General features: G+C 49.4%; 7 protein-coding genes across 7 annotated transcripts; 5 read left to right on the plus strand and 2 right to left on the minus strand.

The window, feature by feature from the left end:
- Positions 1-345: 345 nt before the first annotated feature.
- HO133_002185 (uncharacterized protein) lies at positions 346-913 on the plus strand (the record flags this gene model as incomplete). Its single annotated transcript, XM_037293112.1, has 3 exons — positions 346-357; positions 408-716; positions 773-913. The coding sequence occupies 3 exons, from the start codon at positions 346-348 to the stop codon at positions 911-913; spliced, it is 462 nt and encodes a 153-aa protein (XP_037150765.1).
- Positions 914-1,861: 948 nt separating this feature from the next.
- On the plus strand, positions 1,862-2,433 carry HO133_002186 (uncharacterized protein; the record flags this gene model as incomplete). Its single annotated transcript, XM_037293113.1, has 5 exons — positions 1,862-1,913; positions 2,069-2,099; positions 2,152-2,233; positions 2,288-2,351; positions 2,402-2,433. 5 exons carry the CDS (start codon positions 1,862-1,864, stop codon positions 2,431-2,433), a joined length of 261 nt encoding a protein of 86 aa, XP_037150766.1.
- A 284-nt stretch (positions 2,434-2,717) lies between these two features.
- HO133_002187 (uncharacterized protein) lies at positions 2,718-3,424 on the minus strand (the record flags this gene model as incomplete). The annotated part of the gene is made up of 2 exons (XM_037293114.1): positions 2,718-3,272; positions 3,389-3,424. The coding sequence occupies 2 exons, from the start codon at positions 3,422-3,424 to the stop codon at positions 2,718-2,720; spliced, it is 591 nt and encodes a 196-aa protein (XP_037150767.1).
- Positions 3,425-4,433: 1,009 nt separating this feature from the next.
- Positions 4,434-5,647, plus strand: HO133_002188 (uncharacterized protein; the record flags this gene model as incomplete). Its single annotated transcript, XM_037293115.1, has 3 exons — positions 4,434-4,593; positions 4,671-4,683; positions 5,146-5,647. The coding sequence occupies 3 exons, from the start codon at positions 4,434-4,436 to the stop codon at positions 5,645-5,647; spliced, it is 675 nt and encodes a 224-aa protein (XP_037150768.1).
- A 476-nt stretch (positions 5,648-6,123) lies between these two features.
- Positions 6,124-7,144, minus strand: HO133_002189 (uncharacterized protein; the record flags this gene model as incomplete). The annotated part of the gene is made up of 6 exons (XM_037293116.1): positions 6,124-6,457; positions 6,515-6,564; positions 6,613-6,683; positions 6,764-6,813; positions 6,927-6,973; positions 7,103-7,144. The coding sequence occupies 6 exons, from the start codon at positions 7,142-7,144 to the stop codon at positions 6,124-6,126; spliced, it is 594 nt and encodes a 197-aa protein (XP_037150769.1).
- Positions 7,145-7,205: 61 nt separating this feature from the next.
- HO133_002190 (uncharacterized protein) lies at positions 7,206-10,431 on the plus strand (the record flags this gene model as incomplete). The annotated part of the gene is made up of 4 exons (XM_037293117.1): positions 7,206-7,254; positions 7,306-8,110; positions 8,516-8,841; positions 8,975-10,431. The coding sequence occupies 4 exons, from the start codon at positions 7,206-7,208 to the stop codon at positions 10,429-10,431; spliced, it is 2,637 nt and encodes an 878-aa protein (XP_037150770.1).
- A 971-nt stretch (positions 10,432-11,402) lies between these two features.
- Positions 11,403-14,988, plus strand: HO133_002191 (uncharacterized protein; the record flags this gene model as incomplete). The annotated part of the gene is made up of 2 exons (XM_037293118.1): positions 11,403-11,970; positions 12,020-14,988. 2 exons carry the CDS (start codon positions 11,403-11,405, stop codon positions 14,986-14,988), a joined length of 3,537 nt encoding a protein of 1,178 aa, XP_037150771.1.
- Between the last annotated feature and the right edge of the window lie 239 nt (positions 14,989-15,227).

Below are 15,227 nucleotides of genomic sequence, written 5' to 3' on the forward strand. Positions count from 1 at the left end.
AACTGGAAATGAAAGGCAGGAGAACAGATGGGAGAAGGGAAGTCACAACCCTGCTGAAATGCTTCACGATATAGACTTAAGTTAAGCGTCAGTTGCTGCATGCAAGATCTAAAGCTCAGCCATGGGTATCAAGTATCAATTGCTGCAAAGTGTCCTTGACCAGTTCTTGGAGTGGTGCTGTAGTTTTGTAGCGTCGGCGTTTCAACTCTCTTTTTCTCCGCTCTTTTTTTCCGTTCTGGTGGTTAGGGTCCAGCTTCACCACCCTGCGACTAGCCGACTACAGCCTCATGGATATCTTTGAAAAGGTCATAAACCACTACATTATATTTATCCCCTGATTGCACCATGACAGACTCAGTACGTTTTTATGCCGCTCGTCTCTAAACCCCAACAGCTAACGTCTGTAGTCGCGCCTGAAGTCAACAATCTACGTTGCTGGTCTGGACAACGCAGTGAACGACCAAATATTGGCGGACGTCTTCTTGCCTTTTGGCGAGATTTTAGAAGTCACAATACCCAAATCAGAGCTACCATCATCAACGGACCCTCACAGAGGGTTCGGCTACGTCGAATTCGAAATACTAGGAGATGCGAAAGAAGCAATCGACAACATGGATCAAAGTGAGCTTTTTGGTCGAGTCATCAAGGTCGCGGCAGCCAAACCGCAGAAGGATAGTAACGAGGGTCTCGGAAGCAAAACGGCTGTCTGGGAATCGGTAGGTCTGGCCTCGTCGTTGCTATGTCGGCACTCAAATTCTGACCATATGTTCAGGAGGGGTATCTTGCAAAGCATGCCGTGAGCGAAGAAGATCGGATAGCAACGGGTCCAGGACGAGAAGAACTGGAAGCCATACCAGAGGACCCAATGCAAGGTCTCGAAGGCTTAGACGTAGCTGGACCGCAACCAGTGTGAGAGCGCAACGGAGGACAAGTCTATTTGACTCGCTTGCCTCTCTGAGTGGGACACTGGGTTCTTTCAAAGATTGCATGCCAGTTATATGTACATGACGACATTTCTTAACGCGCATTGCTCAAACCCTCAGCCAATTTCGAAACCTCGATTCCAGCACCGCTCGCAAGGCACACCATCACCGTTTGGGACCATGTCCAACTCTGGAGCAACTGGTTCACTTAAAACTCTCTGATCGGTTCGTCTTGTGAAGACGTAGCGTCTTGTCCGTGACCAGTTTGTTTCCCAGACTGTAGACAGCAAATCCGATTGCAACACTGAAACAAGGGTTCAATCATTTTAGTTGCTCACTGCGGATTAATCGCACTCACCCAAGCACAACACCTATTGTTATAGGAGACATTAGCGAAGGCAGTATTAGTAGTCTGTGGAAGAACACAGCTTACCCAGTGGCATAAGCTCCGGAGGGATCTTCTTCAGGGTTCGCAGACGCTGAGATATTGTGTGTGCTACCCAGACATATTGTTAGCTTCATGATTCGGGAATCCTCTGTGCAAGGCTGAGGTTTTGATTATAAGACTGATGAACACACCACTGTGCTCCTCTTTCTGCTGAAAATTAGTGACTGACAGGGTAGGTGGACGACGTTGACTTACAGGCATTGGCCTGAAAAGTGGCCTCGTAGGCTGCATCCTGAGTATGCGAGTTGGATACATGCTTGCGAAGACAGTTGCGAGCTTCAAAGTGTGACGCTTTTGCACCTTATGTAGTTGCCATTGATGATTTTCAAGACGCCCAAATATGGCGGGTAGGCGTTAGCGTTTTGCCAAGAACTCCGAGCTTTGACGTAGTCGTACCGACCTCAAGTCACCTAGCTCCTCAATTGTATCGGCATTCAACGCCCACAGCTGTCTTCTACGATACCCAAGTCCTTTATCAGCAATCATCAAAATGGCGGACGATGAAGACAAGCTCGTGACCAAGCCGTTCAAATTTGTCACCGGTAAGTGCTCCTTGCTCAGGTCTCTTCGTTCTGTAGACACTAATGTACATGGCAGCCGGTCAGCTTCCTCCGCCCTTCCTAGCATGAGGAACACTCGGAACGAAGTCTCTTATGTCCACTGCCTTGAGCCCTACTAACCGACGTCCTATCTCTAGGCTTCGATGCGCGATTCCCCAACCAGAACCAGTGCGTATCCAGTCAGTTCCTACTTTGTGGATAGAGCTTATACCTACCATAGGACCAAGCACTGCTGGCAAAACTATGTCGACTACCACAAATGCATCTTAGCCAAAGGCGAAGACTTCGCTCCTTGCCGTCAGGTACATCGTTTTAGGCTCTACGTTTGGGTATTCTTGCTAAATTTCGCCCTCCAGTTCTTCCTTGCCTACCGGTCACTTTGCCCTAGTGCTTGGTGCGAACGCTGGGACGACCAGCGAGGTACAACTGGGCCTTCCCGTACATCGCATGGCTGCTAACCTCATTGACAGAGAATGGCAACTTCCCGGTTGATCTTGAGTAGAAATAGATTACTCCCCTCAGAAGACACACGCAAGGCATATGTGACAAACGGTTTTTGGGACTCAACTCGGCTGTGATTGCTTCAATGAGCACTCCGCATGATTGTACTACAAAAGATTATGGAACAATAGAATTGAGATCCTTCCGTCTTGACAATCAAGAATCCATTGTTCTGATGTTTTGTGAATGCTATGCAATACGTGGGCAAAAGTGATCCGTCTCCTCCCTTGGCGCTTGATATGCACGGTGTAATATGCATACAATTGTTGCTTGTAACGACAACTCTCAAGCAGCCTCAACTCCCCCTCTTGCCAAATCGAGTACTGCTTTCTCCTGCCTCTTAATCTCATTCAACCTGGCCTGCGCCTCTCTGTCTCTCTCGCTCTGCCTCTTCTCATCATCCACGTCTCTCAATTCAGCCAACTCATCAGGACTCGCCTCGTACGGCATTCCTTTTGTCAACTCTAACAGCCTAGATAGAATCTCACTCTCGTGCTTATGCTTCATGTCAATCGTCTCTATTTTGGCACCAGGCGCATGTCCTGATGGCGCAGTAGATGGATCTGTCGACGAAAAAGGTGCAGACGATGCTGTAGCGGAAGAAGATCTTGGAGGAGGTGTAAAGAACACTGTAAGGGTCGCGGGTCCTTCCTGGTCAAGAGTGCGGTTTACTGTCATTGATATTGCCGGATTGTGGTATTTGAGTCGGGGAAGAAATTTGCGCCAAACTTTACGAGCACCAAAGTGGCCATCGTTGAGCTTATGGGCAAAGTCGAGATGAATTCGCTTAACGTCGTTCGATAATACAGCTGCTCCAGGTCCAATGCGTATATCAAGAAGCTATATAACATATTAAGGCGTGCCCCAAAGATATTAGACAGCCATCTGTCTTATACTCACTTTCTGTGCACATTGTTAGCGACATGAGATTCAGCTCCTCATAAGCTACGACTCACCGCCTTCAGCTTTTTCGTGCGCTTTACAACGTTCATTGTCCCTGCGCTGATGATTTTCGTGTTTTCAATGCTCGTTGTCGGAGAGTTTGATTCGTAGCGCCGATATTCATTTACTTACGCGATACACGCTAATTAGCTGTTTTTTTTTCGGGCTAAAGTATCTCGCCAATTACCTTCGCTTGTTCCCACAATAATCTTTGCTGTGGACTGCAAACAACTTTCCAGAATGGCCTCATCGGGGCTCCGTGCTGTAGGCAGGATAACGCTAGGGTATATTCGAAGCTCTTGGAGACATAAGACTCTTTCGAGGGTGCAGCGATTAGCGATTACTACCTCCATCTACCCTTCTACTTCTAGACCTACGGTCAATAGAGACAGATTGTGGGCCGATATTCATCACACTTGTCAATATGGTCAGGGCGAGAGATGGGGAAAGTAGGTCGTTGTCTCGAGTGTTCCTTTTCTGTCCGTCATTCCTTGCAAACTACGTCGAATACAGGAGACATCGGGGCGGTCTGTTCTGACTGAGCTGACCTTGGGGCAGTGGCGAGACCGACACGGGCATGTCCAGGTTGGCTTTATCTGATGGTGATCGAGAAGCTCGCAATTGGTTTGTGGCAACTACAGAATCCCTTGGTTGTAGCACTACGGTTGATTCGATGGTAAACCTGCCCTTTTGCTGATTTGATAAACTGATTGTCATTATCATCGACGCAGGGTAATATATTTGCGGTAAAGAAAGGCAAGTATAAAGGGCCCCCAACAGTGGTAGGATCACACCTGGACACTCAACCCACTGGGGGACGATATGTAAGACTAAGAGTCTCACTAGTCGTTAGAGCAACGCTAAATAAAGAGCAGGATGGAATTTTGGGAGTCTGTGCCGGAGTCGAAATGCTCAGAGTTTTACACGAGGAGAAAATCGAAACCCGTTTTCCCGTGGGTGTGATCAACTGGACCAAGTGAGCAAACTTAGATATAACTCTTACAACACTGATGCGTTAGTGTGGCTTGCAGCGAAGAGGGAGCGAGGTTTCCCATCTCAATGGTATCATCAGGTGTATGGGCCGGCCAAATTCCCCTCGAACAAGCCTACAGTCTTCAAGAAGTTGGAGGTGGGAAGCAGACCATGAAACAGGAGCTCGAACGTATTGGCTATCTGGGTACAATGGAATCCAGCTTTAGCGCAATGCCTATCGCAGCAAGTAGCATAGTCTGTGAATGTTGACAGGTAGAAAGCTGATTGTAATGGCAGGCACACTTTGAATTGCATATCGGTAAGAGAAATTGGTGCCGTTTCTCTGAGCACCCCTACAACCATGTCTCTCAACACTTATACTCAAAGCAGTGCTGCTCTCGTTCTACATATCATGTCTTGACTTGCGAAGGTTGAGCTGACTAATTCGAGGGGTGACAGAACAAGGTCCTCGTCTTGAGAGCCAAGAGCAGAAAATTGGAGTGGTTCATGGTGTAAGCTCGGAGTACCGGCAATAAACAAATCAGCCAATTAACTGTTTGCACGTGAAGGTCCAGGCCTACCGCTGGCACACTATCCAGGTCAACGGCCGCGACTGCCATACTGGCACAACAGATTTTGCTAACAGGTCTGAGTATGTACTTCCGGAGTGCAAATTTCTTTTTTTGAACCAAATCTTGAGTCTGGAGGTTTGCCTCGGGAGCTCTTACTCTATCGACAGTTTTCGAGACTTAAGATTGCCCCTCAAATAGGCGGTACTGACTCTGGAATCTCACTATAGCGCGATGCTCACGGCAGCAAAGATGATACTACACTCGCATCGCCTCGCAACGAAGCACTCTTGTTTGGCAAGTACCGGCATCTTAACCTTGAAACCTGGAAGCACGAACACTGTTCCAGGATTTGTTCGTTTTTCACTTGACATCCGAGCCGGTGAAGACGACCGCTTGATGATGCTGGAACACGAGCTCAAAGTTGATTTTGATAAGATCGCAAAGAATGAAGCAGTGGATGATTTGAGCGAGAGCGGAACTATTGGCAGAGGGTGCACTGTGGAATGGACTCTTGATGCACCAAGTGAAGCCATCGAATTCGACGAAAATTGCATTCGTTGCGTGGACGAGAGCGCAAGAGATCTTTTCGGAGATGAATATGAGAAACTCACCCAGGCAATGATTAGTGGGGCTGGGCAGTACGACTTTCCCGGCCCCAAATTTTTTGTGGATATCTTCATGTTTTGGGAATCCACACACATCTTTCATGAGCTCAATCCCCTTTTGTAAAGAGCAACTGCTGACATGCGAATTCAATCAGTGACAGTGTGTTTTGCAGTAAAGTGGCACCAACATCCATGATCTTTGTACCATGCCGCGATGGAGTCTCACATAATCCGACCGAGTATTGCTCGCCTACAGACTGCATGAATGGAGCGCAGGTTCTCATGGGCGCTGTTTTGCGCTATGATGTGCTTAGAGCACAACGAAGTAGCATGTGATAGAGAGGGACCGCTCAGTAGACCTGGTGGCAGGATGTAGGTTCATTCATGGTTCATGTGCAAGTAGCACGTCACAAGGAACGTAGAGCAGAGACTACAACGATTTTGAGGTTCACTTTTTGATAATGGCCTATTTGCAGTGTCATCTGCCTCCTTCGACCAAAACTACCCCGGCATTTTCTCTCACTCGACCAAACACGCTACTATTTGGGCCGCTCTGGCAAGTCGTCCCCGATGGCACGTTCGCAGGGTCGCAGGCAGCCCTTAAGAGGCAGGAGCACCACGCCCCCTGCCAAAACCGCCGCGGAATGAGGGGGCGAATTCGCCAGGAGCACCACCTTCCTTTGCGTCTCCCATTTCACGTCTTCGGTATCCGCCTTCACGGTCTCCACGGTCGCCGCGATCACCACGAGGTCCGCCACGTCCACCAGGGCGACGCTCACGGTCGTCACCACCCATCATTCCCTTGGGAGGAGCGTGAGAACGCTGTTGCTTGATGTGGGTAGCGGGCACGATCTCGGCGGGTAGATGAAGCCATTCGCGGAGATAATCAAGACCTTCGGGAGTGAGAGTGTAATAATACCACTGCCAAGAAAATCTTTCACCGTTTTAGCAAGAGTCTCTACAGTGGATGTGGAGAGCAAAGACTACTCACTGGGTCTTCAGGTAGCCGCGAGACGTTAGAGACTGGCATGCCTTGACGACCTGTGACACGTTAGGCGGAGTAGAATTTTCAGGCACGGTAGATCTTACATAGAGGTTCTTGGTGTCAATCTCATTGTGCTTTGGGAGGTTGAAATCTTTCTTCGCCGTGAGAACTCCCTCTGGGAGATTGGTGAGCACAAGTGGATGAAGCCAGCAACATGGCCAAGTCGAGCCGGACTTGGGAGGTGGATAGACATACCACGGAAGAGATACTCGTGAATCTTCTTTCTGTCGGCTTTAGGGATGAGCCTGATATCGGTTAGCTATTCGTTGAGCAGAATCAGATTTGTCATAATTTTCATCGCTTGCACTCAAACTTGGAGGGAGTCCCGACAATGATATAAATGCGAGAATAAACTTACATGATCGCGAGTTCCTGTCGTGAGTCGGGGAATCGCTTTGATCGATGCTGAGCTTGATTTGATGTTATTGGCGAAGGCAAGCAAATATGTTTGTGGGAGCTAGTGAACTAACGCCGGAGTGCCTTGGCGCGCGGCTAATTTATTTATCGAAAAATGGCGTGGTTTGTCCGGCTGACCAGATTTTTGCTGTTCAATTTTCCGTTCCGAGTAGAGTTCATTATTACATGACCTCTCATCAAAGCGACAATTTCCGGAATTCTCTCCTCTACAGTTATTTAAATGGCTTCTCAGATCATCAACGTCTTCTTGACTTCGTTTCCCGGTCTTGGTTTGCCTTCTACCTTGTCTCTACCTGTCGACAGCTCTACTTCTATCACAGATTTGAGGCAACAGCTTTCAGATCGACTTCCACACATAGACTCTCGACTCATTTTTACCACTACCTCAAACAAGGAGGTTTTCTCTTCGGAAGCCCCAGTAGCCACCTTACTTTCCAGTCCCAATGACGCATTCCTACCTCTCCGACTCTCGGTACCGTTATGTGGTGGAAAGGGTGGTTTCGGCTCCCAGCTTCGTGCTGCTGGTGGGCGCATGTCCTCCAAGCGAAAGAACAACCAAGGCGATAGTAATAGCTCCAACCGCAACCTGGATGGCCGGCGTCTCAGGACAGTCAACGAAGCGAAAGCCCTGGCTGAGTACCTCGCGCTGAAACCAGAAATGGAGAAAAAAGACAAGGAAGCCAGACGAGCTCGCTGGGAGCAAGTTGTTGCTCTTTCCGAAAGAAGAGAGGAAGAGATTCGAAATGGGTCAAAGGGAAAAGTCGACGGCAAATGGGTGGAAGATAAAGAAGAAGCTGGAGAGCGGGCGCGAGAAGCAGTGCTGACGGCAATGAGATCTGGAGATTATCATGACAATCTCAAGGAGTCCTCCAGCGGTAGTTCTAGCGGCGCATCTGCTCAGACAAGTGAAGAGAGCGAAGAAGAGGATATGAGAGACTTGAAACAAAACGCACTCGCAGTTTCCTCGATTTTACAACCAACCCCTACGCTCGCCAGGTCATACTTCGGCTTCGACGAAGACGACGATTTCATGAGTGATGACGGAGAGGGAGAAGACCGGGCCGACGATACCACGGTAGATGTCACTGCATCTGTAAACGGCAAGGGCAAATCAAAAGCCATGGCGTAGCGAGTCTCGAACCATATTGTGCCATTCATTTATGATTAAGCGATGGCGTTGTTGGGAGATTTTTCGATAAGCAGGGAAATTCACGATTAGGCCACCAGGCTTGATATTTACCCAATCAGATCATATTTCCAAAAGTTCCCGTCTGAGGCTAAGATAAGTACCTGTCCTCTTGAAAGTGAGAGTTGGAACAAGCTCATTAGCTCCCAAAATCACTGGCCCCACCAGCCCTGTAAACAAAGTATATCGTCGGACTCACCACCTTCAAAGTGGATTAGATCTGCTTCATTGATGGCATACGGCATACGCACAACTAACCTGTTGAAAACGCCCAGTAATCTGATACCGCTGTTTCTCTGTCCCTCAATCGCATCATGTACCAACATCAGCTATGGTCTTGGAAGACGGCCTCCGAGACCTCGCAAGCACCAGCTCCATGTTGATGCTACCACAACACCCTCACACGGCTTTCCAACTCCTTCACAACTGTTAAATCTTCCACGATCATGCCCAGGTTGCGGTGCGTTTACACAGACCGTAAGCCCGGGGCAGCCTGGCTTCTATGGCAACAATCGAAAGTCCGTGAAGGCTTTCATAAGTCGCCATGGGCAATGCCCGGATAAGGGACATGATGGGGAATTAAGACTGTTCGAACGCATCTTAGGAGCTGCAGACGCATCTTTGTTGTCTCAGATGGGCCTACAGGGAGGAGGGGAAAACAATACAGAGGGTCAGATAATATGAGCATAGTTTCAAGCATCAATCTAATCTAGACACAGGCCGCAAAAGCTCCACAAACATACCCACACCAGTTTGTAACCGCTGTCATGACCTGATACATCATCGTACCGGCCATTCCGTAGTCCATCCAACAATCAGATCTATTCAAGAAATCATTGCCGAATCGCCGCATAAATACAACCACGTCTATCATGTTCTGGACGCAGCTGATTTTCCACTTTCTCTCATACCTTCTCTTCAACGAAGTCTTTCGCTAGCACCGCAAAGATCATTGAATAGGAGAGCTAAAACGAGTCACTATCAATATGGGCGGAAAGCGGAGATGAGTTTCATCATTACACGTTCGGATCTGTTGGCCCCGAAGAAGGAGCAGGTCGACAGCCTGATGCCTTACATCTTACAAGTCCTTCGAAATGCTTTGGGTGGATCCGCTGAAAACCTGCGCCTCGGTAACGTGCGCTGTGTAAGTTCAAAAAGGGGTTGGTGGACGAAACAGGTCAAGGAAGATATCTGGAATCGAGGTGGAGGTGGGTGGATGGTCGGCAAGGTGAACGTCGGCAAAAGCAATCTGTTCGAGAACATCTTTCCGAAAGGTCGGAGCAATGACCTTAATTTTGGCTCCTTCCGGTATGCTGCGCAGCAGAAACTGCCTCGTGACGTACCTGATGCCAACGGAGACGAACAACGGAGGAGCCAATCAACCCAGGACCCGCCCAAGGAAACGGAATCACAGCTCTTAGAAGACTCTTCCTTGCCTCCTGCGCCACCAGAAACTCCGTACCCTGTGTTGCCTTTAGTATCGTCTCTCCCTGGGACGACAGCGTCTCCAATCAGAGTACCATTTGGCGGCGGCAGAGGCGAGTTGATCGATTTACCTGGTCTGGCGCGTGGGGATCTTGAACAATTCGTTACGGATGTTCACAAGGTTGATCTTGTAATGCATGATCGGGTCAAGCCAGAGCAACTCGTGATCAAGCCTGGCCAGTCACTCCTCGTTGGGGGCCTGTTGCGTATCACGCCGACTACGCCTAATTTGATCTTTTTGGCCTACCCGTTTCTACCATTGAGGTGCCATGTTACCTCTACAGAACGGGCAATTGCAATTCATACTCAGCACGAAGATTCCGGTGTATCTACAATTGCGAAACCGGGCATTGGAAGCAGGATGCAATCAGCCGGGAGTTTCTCCTTGGAATGGGACGTCACCAAGCAGCGCGCTGGACCATTGACCAAGGCTGCCGCTGCCGGATTGAGCACGAAAACATTGCCATTCATGGTGTTTTCGGCTGACATCCTGGTCGAAGGATGCGGCTGGGTCGAACTTGTTGCTCAGGTTCGGAAAAGGGACATGGAAACGGGGATGGAGCCTGGTGACCTTTTCGACACCAGACCATATCCAAGGGTTGAGGTTTCTAGCCCTGATGGCGGCCATGTAGGAGTTCGCCAGCCTATGAATATTTGGTCGCTCTGTGGTGAGAAGCCTGTGTCGTCGAGCAAAGGGCTCGTGAGGCCAAGACGTAGCATGAAAGGGGTCAAGAAAAACTTGAAGAAAGCCAGGAGGGCAGTATCGTCATCCTAAATTTACGGGAAAGATACCCTGTGAAACTTTCAAGAGATAAATTTGTGAACAGATGGGATATACCTAGCTGGATATTATGGGCTCACGTATGGGGACAAAAGAATCAATTGATTGACTGATAGCTCTTCCCGGGTCCCTTTAATTAGGTAACACCACGACTACGAAAACCGTACGGCTTAGTAATGACCTTAGTACTATCGAGATAGTGAGTATTTAATTCCCAGGGGTGGTGCGGGTGTGAAAACCACGGCCTTCTGACACAGTCCCGTAACGAGAGCTTTACCAAAGAAAACCTCGGCAACAACCTTTGAGCTGTTGATGTTTTCTACTATTGCGCCATAGAAGCTTTCTTCTGAAAGGGGTTGATCATCAAAATACCAGGTGATGAAGTGCTCTGAATTTGGTTGTTCCAGCGCCACGATAGATGTGTGTGGGAAAGCGGTTATACGCTTTCAAGCCTACAACTAGTATAAGTTACTGTTTAGTGACGGACTACTAGTGATCACCTTTTAGTCTAGTCGTAACGAGCATAGAATAATCCCGCTTCTACGATCCGCAGGCACGCTGGTGGCTGAGGATTGAAAACTACCGATAGTACCTTACTTTACATACAGGTAGTGGGGCTTGGCTCTTGGCTTGAACGGTCAACCTTCACTTTGGTCTTTCCCTCTATTTCCAACAATGCCCTGCTCACCCTTTGATTTCCAGGAAATGCCCAGCGTATCGGTGGTGCACACATATCATCCACCGTTGTCTTTACTACGACTCCTGCACAAGGATTTTCGCGATACGGGCCAATTGCTTTCACCACGTACTGCCCGCGCGTCCCACTCGTATCTACTGCATGTCTCGAGATCAGTCTTACGTTAAACATAGTTCTTCGTGTAGAACAAAAGCTGCCCATTCATATCGACTTGACACCCTCGACTGCGACCAGCAATCAGTCCGCACTGACCTGCTGGTAAAGATCAATGCCTCCTTGGCCGGCTCGGCTACACCTTGGTTCTCCTGCTCCAGCTCCGGGCCCAAAGTCAAGAGCTCCACAGAGTCCGCCGCATCGCGAAGACCATACTGAACAGAATACGTACCATGACCAGCCACTTCACGGCGTGCCCGTAATCGCTTTGACCGGAACCTCGAGTCCCTCCCGTCCAAGCCATGGACGATCGTACAGTCACCCTTTCCCTTCAATCTTTGGGAGTGGAAAGAAAGCGGAGAAGATATCCGAAGTCGATTACAATGACGACGCCTTAGAGACGTTGACTGAACCCCCATTTGTGTCTACTGGGCTTTCTTCCAAGGATCACATGGCAGTGAATGGGACGTCTTTGCAGAACGGGGAAAAAGATCTCGTAACAGGCAAATGCATTACTTGCGATTCCCTAGTCAGATGGCCCAGGCACTTGGATGTCTTCCGTTGTACGGTGTGTCTCATGGTGAATGACTTGAAGCCGGGAGCAGGGTCATCGATGGAGGGTCGTCGGGCGGAAGGCCCAAGTACTGCCACATCCTCCTCATACCCAGACCTGCCCAGAAAAGGTACCACAAACCCTATGATTAAAAATATCCATCTAACTTGCAACAACAGTCCTGTCTCTGTCTCTCGACAGGACTCGAAACCTAATCGACGAATGCATAAGTCTGTATTTACAGTCGCGCTTGGAGCACTGTTTCGACCAACTTTCTCAGCGTGTGCATATTCAAAACAAACGTGATCACAGCACATGTTCCTCGTTACCATTGCTTGCTGGAAAGTTTGGTCTCGCAAATCCCAATGTTGGACAGATCGCCCCTACGATGCCATCCCCCTCTAGAGCCCCGACCCCGCCGCCACCATCCGCATTGCAGGCGCCGTCGTTCAAAGTTACTAGCGCTGCATCTGAACCTACCCAGCAGCACGCAAAAGAACCTCCTCGACTCATGTTCCGGCCGTTGGAAAATTATTTAGTAGCTTGTTTCAGTGGCGTCGAATGCCTGAATACGTCTTTTTTGACCGTCAAAACTCATCAATTGCTTCGAGCTGCCAGCGAAGGTACAGTACTTGAGAAGTGTATGACTCCAAGAGCTGAAGATCGGTTTCCTCATGAGACCCCTTTTCCAGAATTAGATGCGAAAACATTGCTCCTTGGAGACTTCGCGGAAAACGGGACCTGGTGGACGGGAAGAAGCCATCTAGAGCAGCTCCGATCTCATGGCAATGCTCTCAAAATAGCAGAAGGGGTTTTTGAAGAAAAAAGTAATCTGAAGTCCCCATGCGTCAATTGGGCGGAGTTGGATGAGTGGTATCACGCGATCGTGACTGTTGGGAGCTCCTGGAGGCAGAGACTGCAGAAATTTCAAGGAGGGGATTTCTTGAGCGAGAAAGGAAAGGCAATGTTGAGAACTACATTGACGGAAGATTTCGCGCAGATTGAGGAAGATTTTGCCGAAGCTTGTGCGCATGTCCAACGAGCGCTGCTCAAGGTGACTGAGAATCTGCTTCGACGTCCAGGACGGCCCTTAAAAACTCCTGAAGATTGCCGCTTCTTACTCATACTCCTCACAAATCCATTGCTGTACACGCCTGAACTTGGCAAAGCAACACTGTCCACCGTCGCCAAGTCCGAAATATCTGCTAGCCAAAGCCAGAGTACCGCCCCACGGCCGCTGATGGCTTCTTTGCGTCAACCTTCAACGTCCGATCGACGGTCTGCGAGCACCAGAAATGGTAGCACAGGCAAGCACTCAGGTATAATCAAGCGCATTCTAGGTCTCATGTCAAACCTTCCAAGCGAGTGCCACCACTACCTTATCATATGGTTCTCTCGATTCTCTGAAGTGCACTTTCGAAGAATTGTAGATCTCACTGGAAGTTTCGTCACGTATCGCCTTACCAGACAGCACGGCAGGAAGCGATCTAACAGTCACGATGAACATGGCGGGCTAATACCTAGTATTTCAGGCCCAGGTCCAGGAAGCTCTGCTCAGCTCCATGCCGCTCTTGGTATATCAGGGGCGCCTAAGTCACCTGACAGGAACGATGCCGGCATGCCATATGGCGAAGACTGGCAGATAAAAGCCGCTGCAAGGGTTATGTCTTTACTTTTCTCCGCTAACAACCAAGGCTCGTCTCGAAGACGAGACAGTACCAGAATATCTCCATCTGCCGCTTGCAGATCCAGGGCTGGCTCAGCCGCTCGAAATCGAGCCCACCGGCACGGTCAACTTCTCCCAACCAATGCCTTTTACAACGTTCTTTTAGATTATTCCGATCTGGTAGCCGACTTCGAAGCTTGGGAGTCTCGAAGGGGAAGATTCTCTTTCTGCCAGTATCCCATGTTCCTGTCCATTTGGGCCAAGATACGCATCATGGAGCACGACGCTCGTCGGCAAATGGAGATCAAGGCTCGCGAAGCGTTCTTTAATAGCATCATGAGCCGAAAGGCAATAAACCAGTATCTTATACTGAAGGTGCGAAGGGACTGCCTTGTCGAAGATAGTCTTCGTAGCGTCAGCGAGGTCGTTGGCACAGGTCAAGAGGAGATCAAGAAAGGCTTGCGCATCGAGTTCCTTGGCGAAGAAGGGCTAGATTCTGGTGGGCTTCGCAAAGAATGGTTCCTCCTACTGGTTCGCGAGGTGTTCGATCCGGAACATGGCTTATTCGTCTACGACGAAGACTCTCACTATTGCTATTTCAACCCTGGTACGTTTGAGACATCGGATCAGTTCTTTCTTGTGGGAGCGGTTCTTGGCCTCGCCATCTACAATTCTACTATCCTCGATGTTGCGCTTCCCCCATTTGCCTTCCGAAAATTGCTCGCCTCCGCTCCCAATTACACTGGACCTGTGACGTCATCTTTACGTCCGACTTCTGGTTTTACCCTGGAGGACCTGGCGGAGTTTCGGCCAACGCTCGCTAAAGGCCTAAGACAACTACTGGAATTCGACGGCGACGTTGAGGAAACATTCTGCCGAGACTTCGTTGCGGTTGGGGACAGATACGGCCAGCTTCTGGAGGTCCCACTGTGTTCCAATGGCGAAAATAGAGCTGTCACCAACAGCAATCGATACGAGTTTGTAGACCTTTACATCAAGTACCTTCTCGATACGTCTGTCGCCCGTCAATACGAGCCTTTCAAGCGTGGCTTTTTCACAGTTTGCGGAGGGAACGCCCTCTCACTTTTCCGTCCCGAAGAGATTGAGCTTCTTGTACGGGGCTCAGATGAGCCTTTGGACGTGGCAACACTGCGCACGGTCGCCATCTACGACGGTTGGGGCAAAGGCATCAATGCATCCGACGAGCCTGTGGTGGACTGGTTCTGGGACGCCTTCGGAAAGGCTAGTGCCAAAGATCAGAGGAAGCTATTGAGCTTCATCACCTCTAGCGACCGTATTCCGGCCATGGGCGCTACCAGTCTGGTCATTAAGATCACGTGCCTTGGGGATCACAGCAATAGATTTCCCATAGCCAGAACATGTTTCAACATGCTAGGTTTGTACCGATATCGCGATAGAAGTGTTCTGGAGGCCAAGCTCTGGAGAGCGGTCATTGAGAGCGAAGGTTTTGGGATCAAGTGATTCTCTAGATACCTAGGCGTTTGTCGCGCCTCTATTGTTTGCATTTCCTGATAGCCACGGAGATGAGGTGCAATGCACAGGTCTGAATGGAACGGATACCTTGACAGCGGCTTGATTACGGGCGTGGGGTTTCGGAATTGGGGCAAAGGCGTTGTGCCCAATTCGCTTGGACCTCCATTCGGACATTGGCCATCCCCAGTGTAAAAGAAAGATACCCCAACTGCCGTCTTGAGGGCATT

This window comes from Letharia lupina (genome assembly GCF_014066315.1).
Source record: "Letharia lupina isolate WasteWater1 chromosome Unknown contig_14, whole genome shotgun sequence".
NCBI classification, from domain to species: Eukaryota; Fungi; Ascomycota; class Lecanoromycetes; order Lecanorales; family Parmeliaceae; genus Letharia; species Letharia lupina.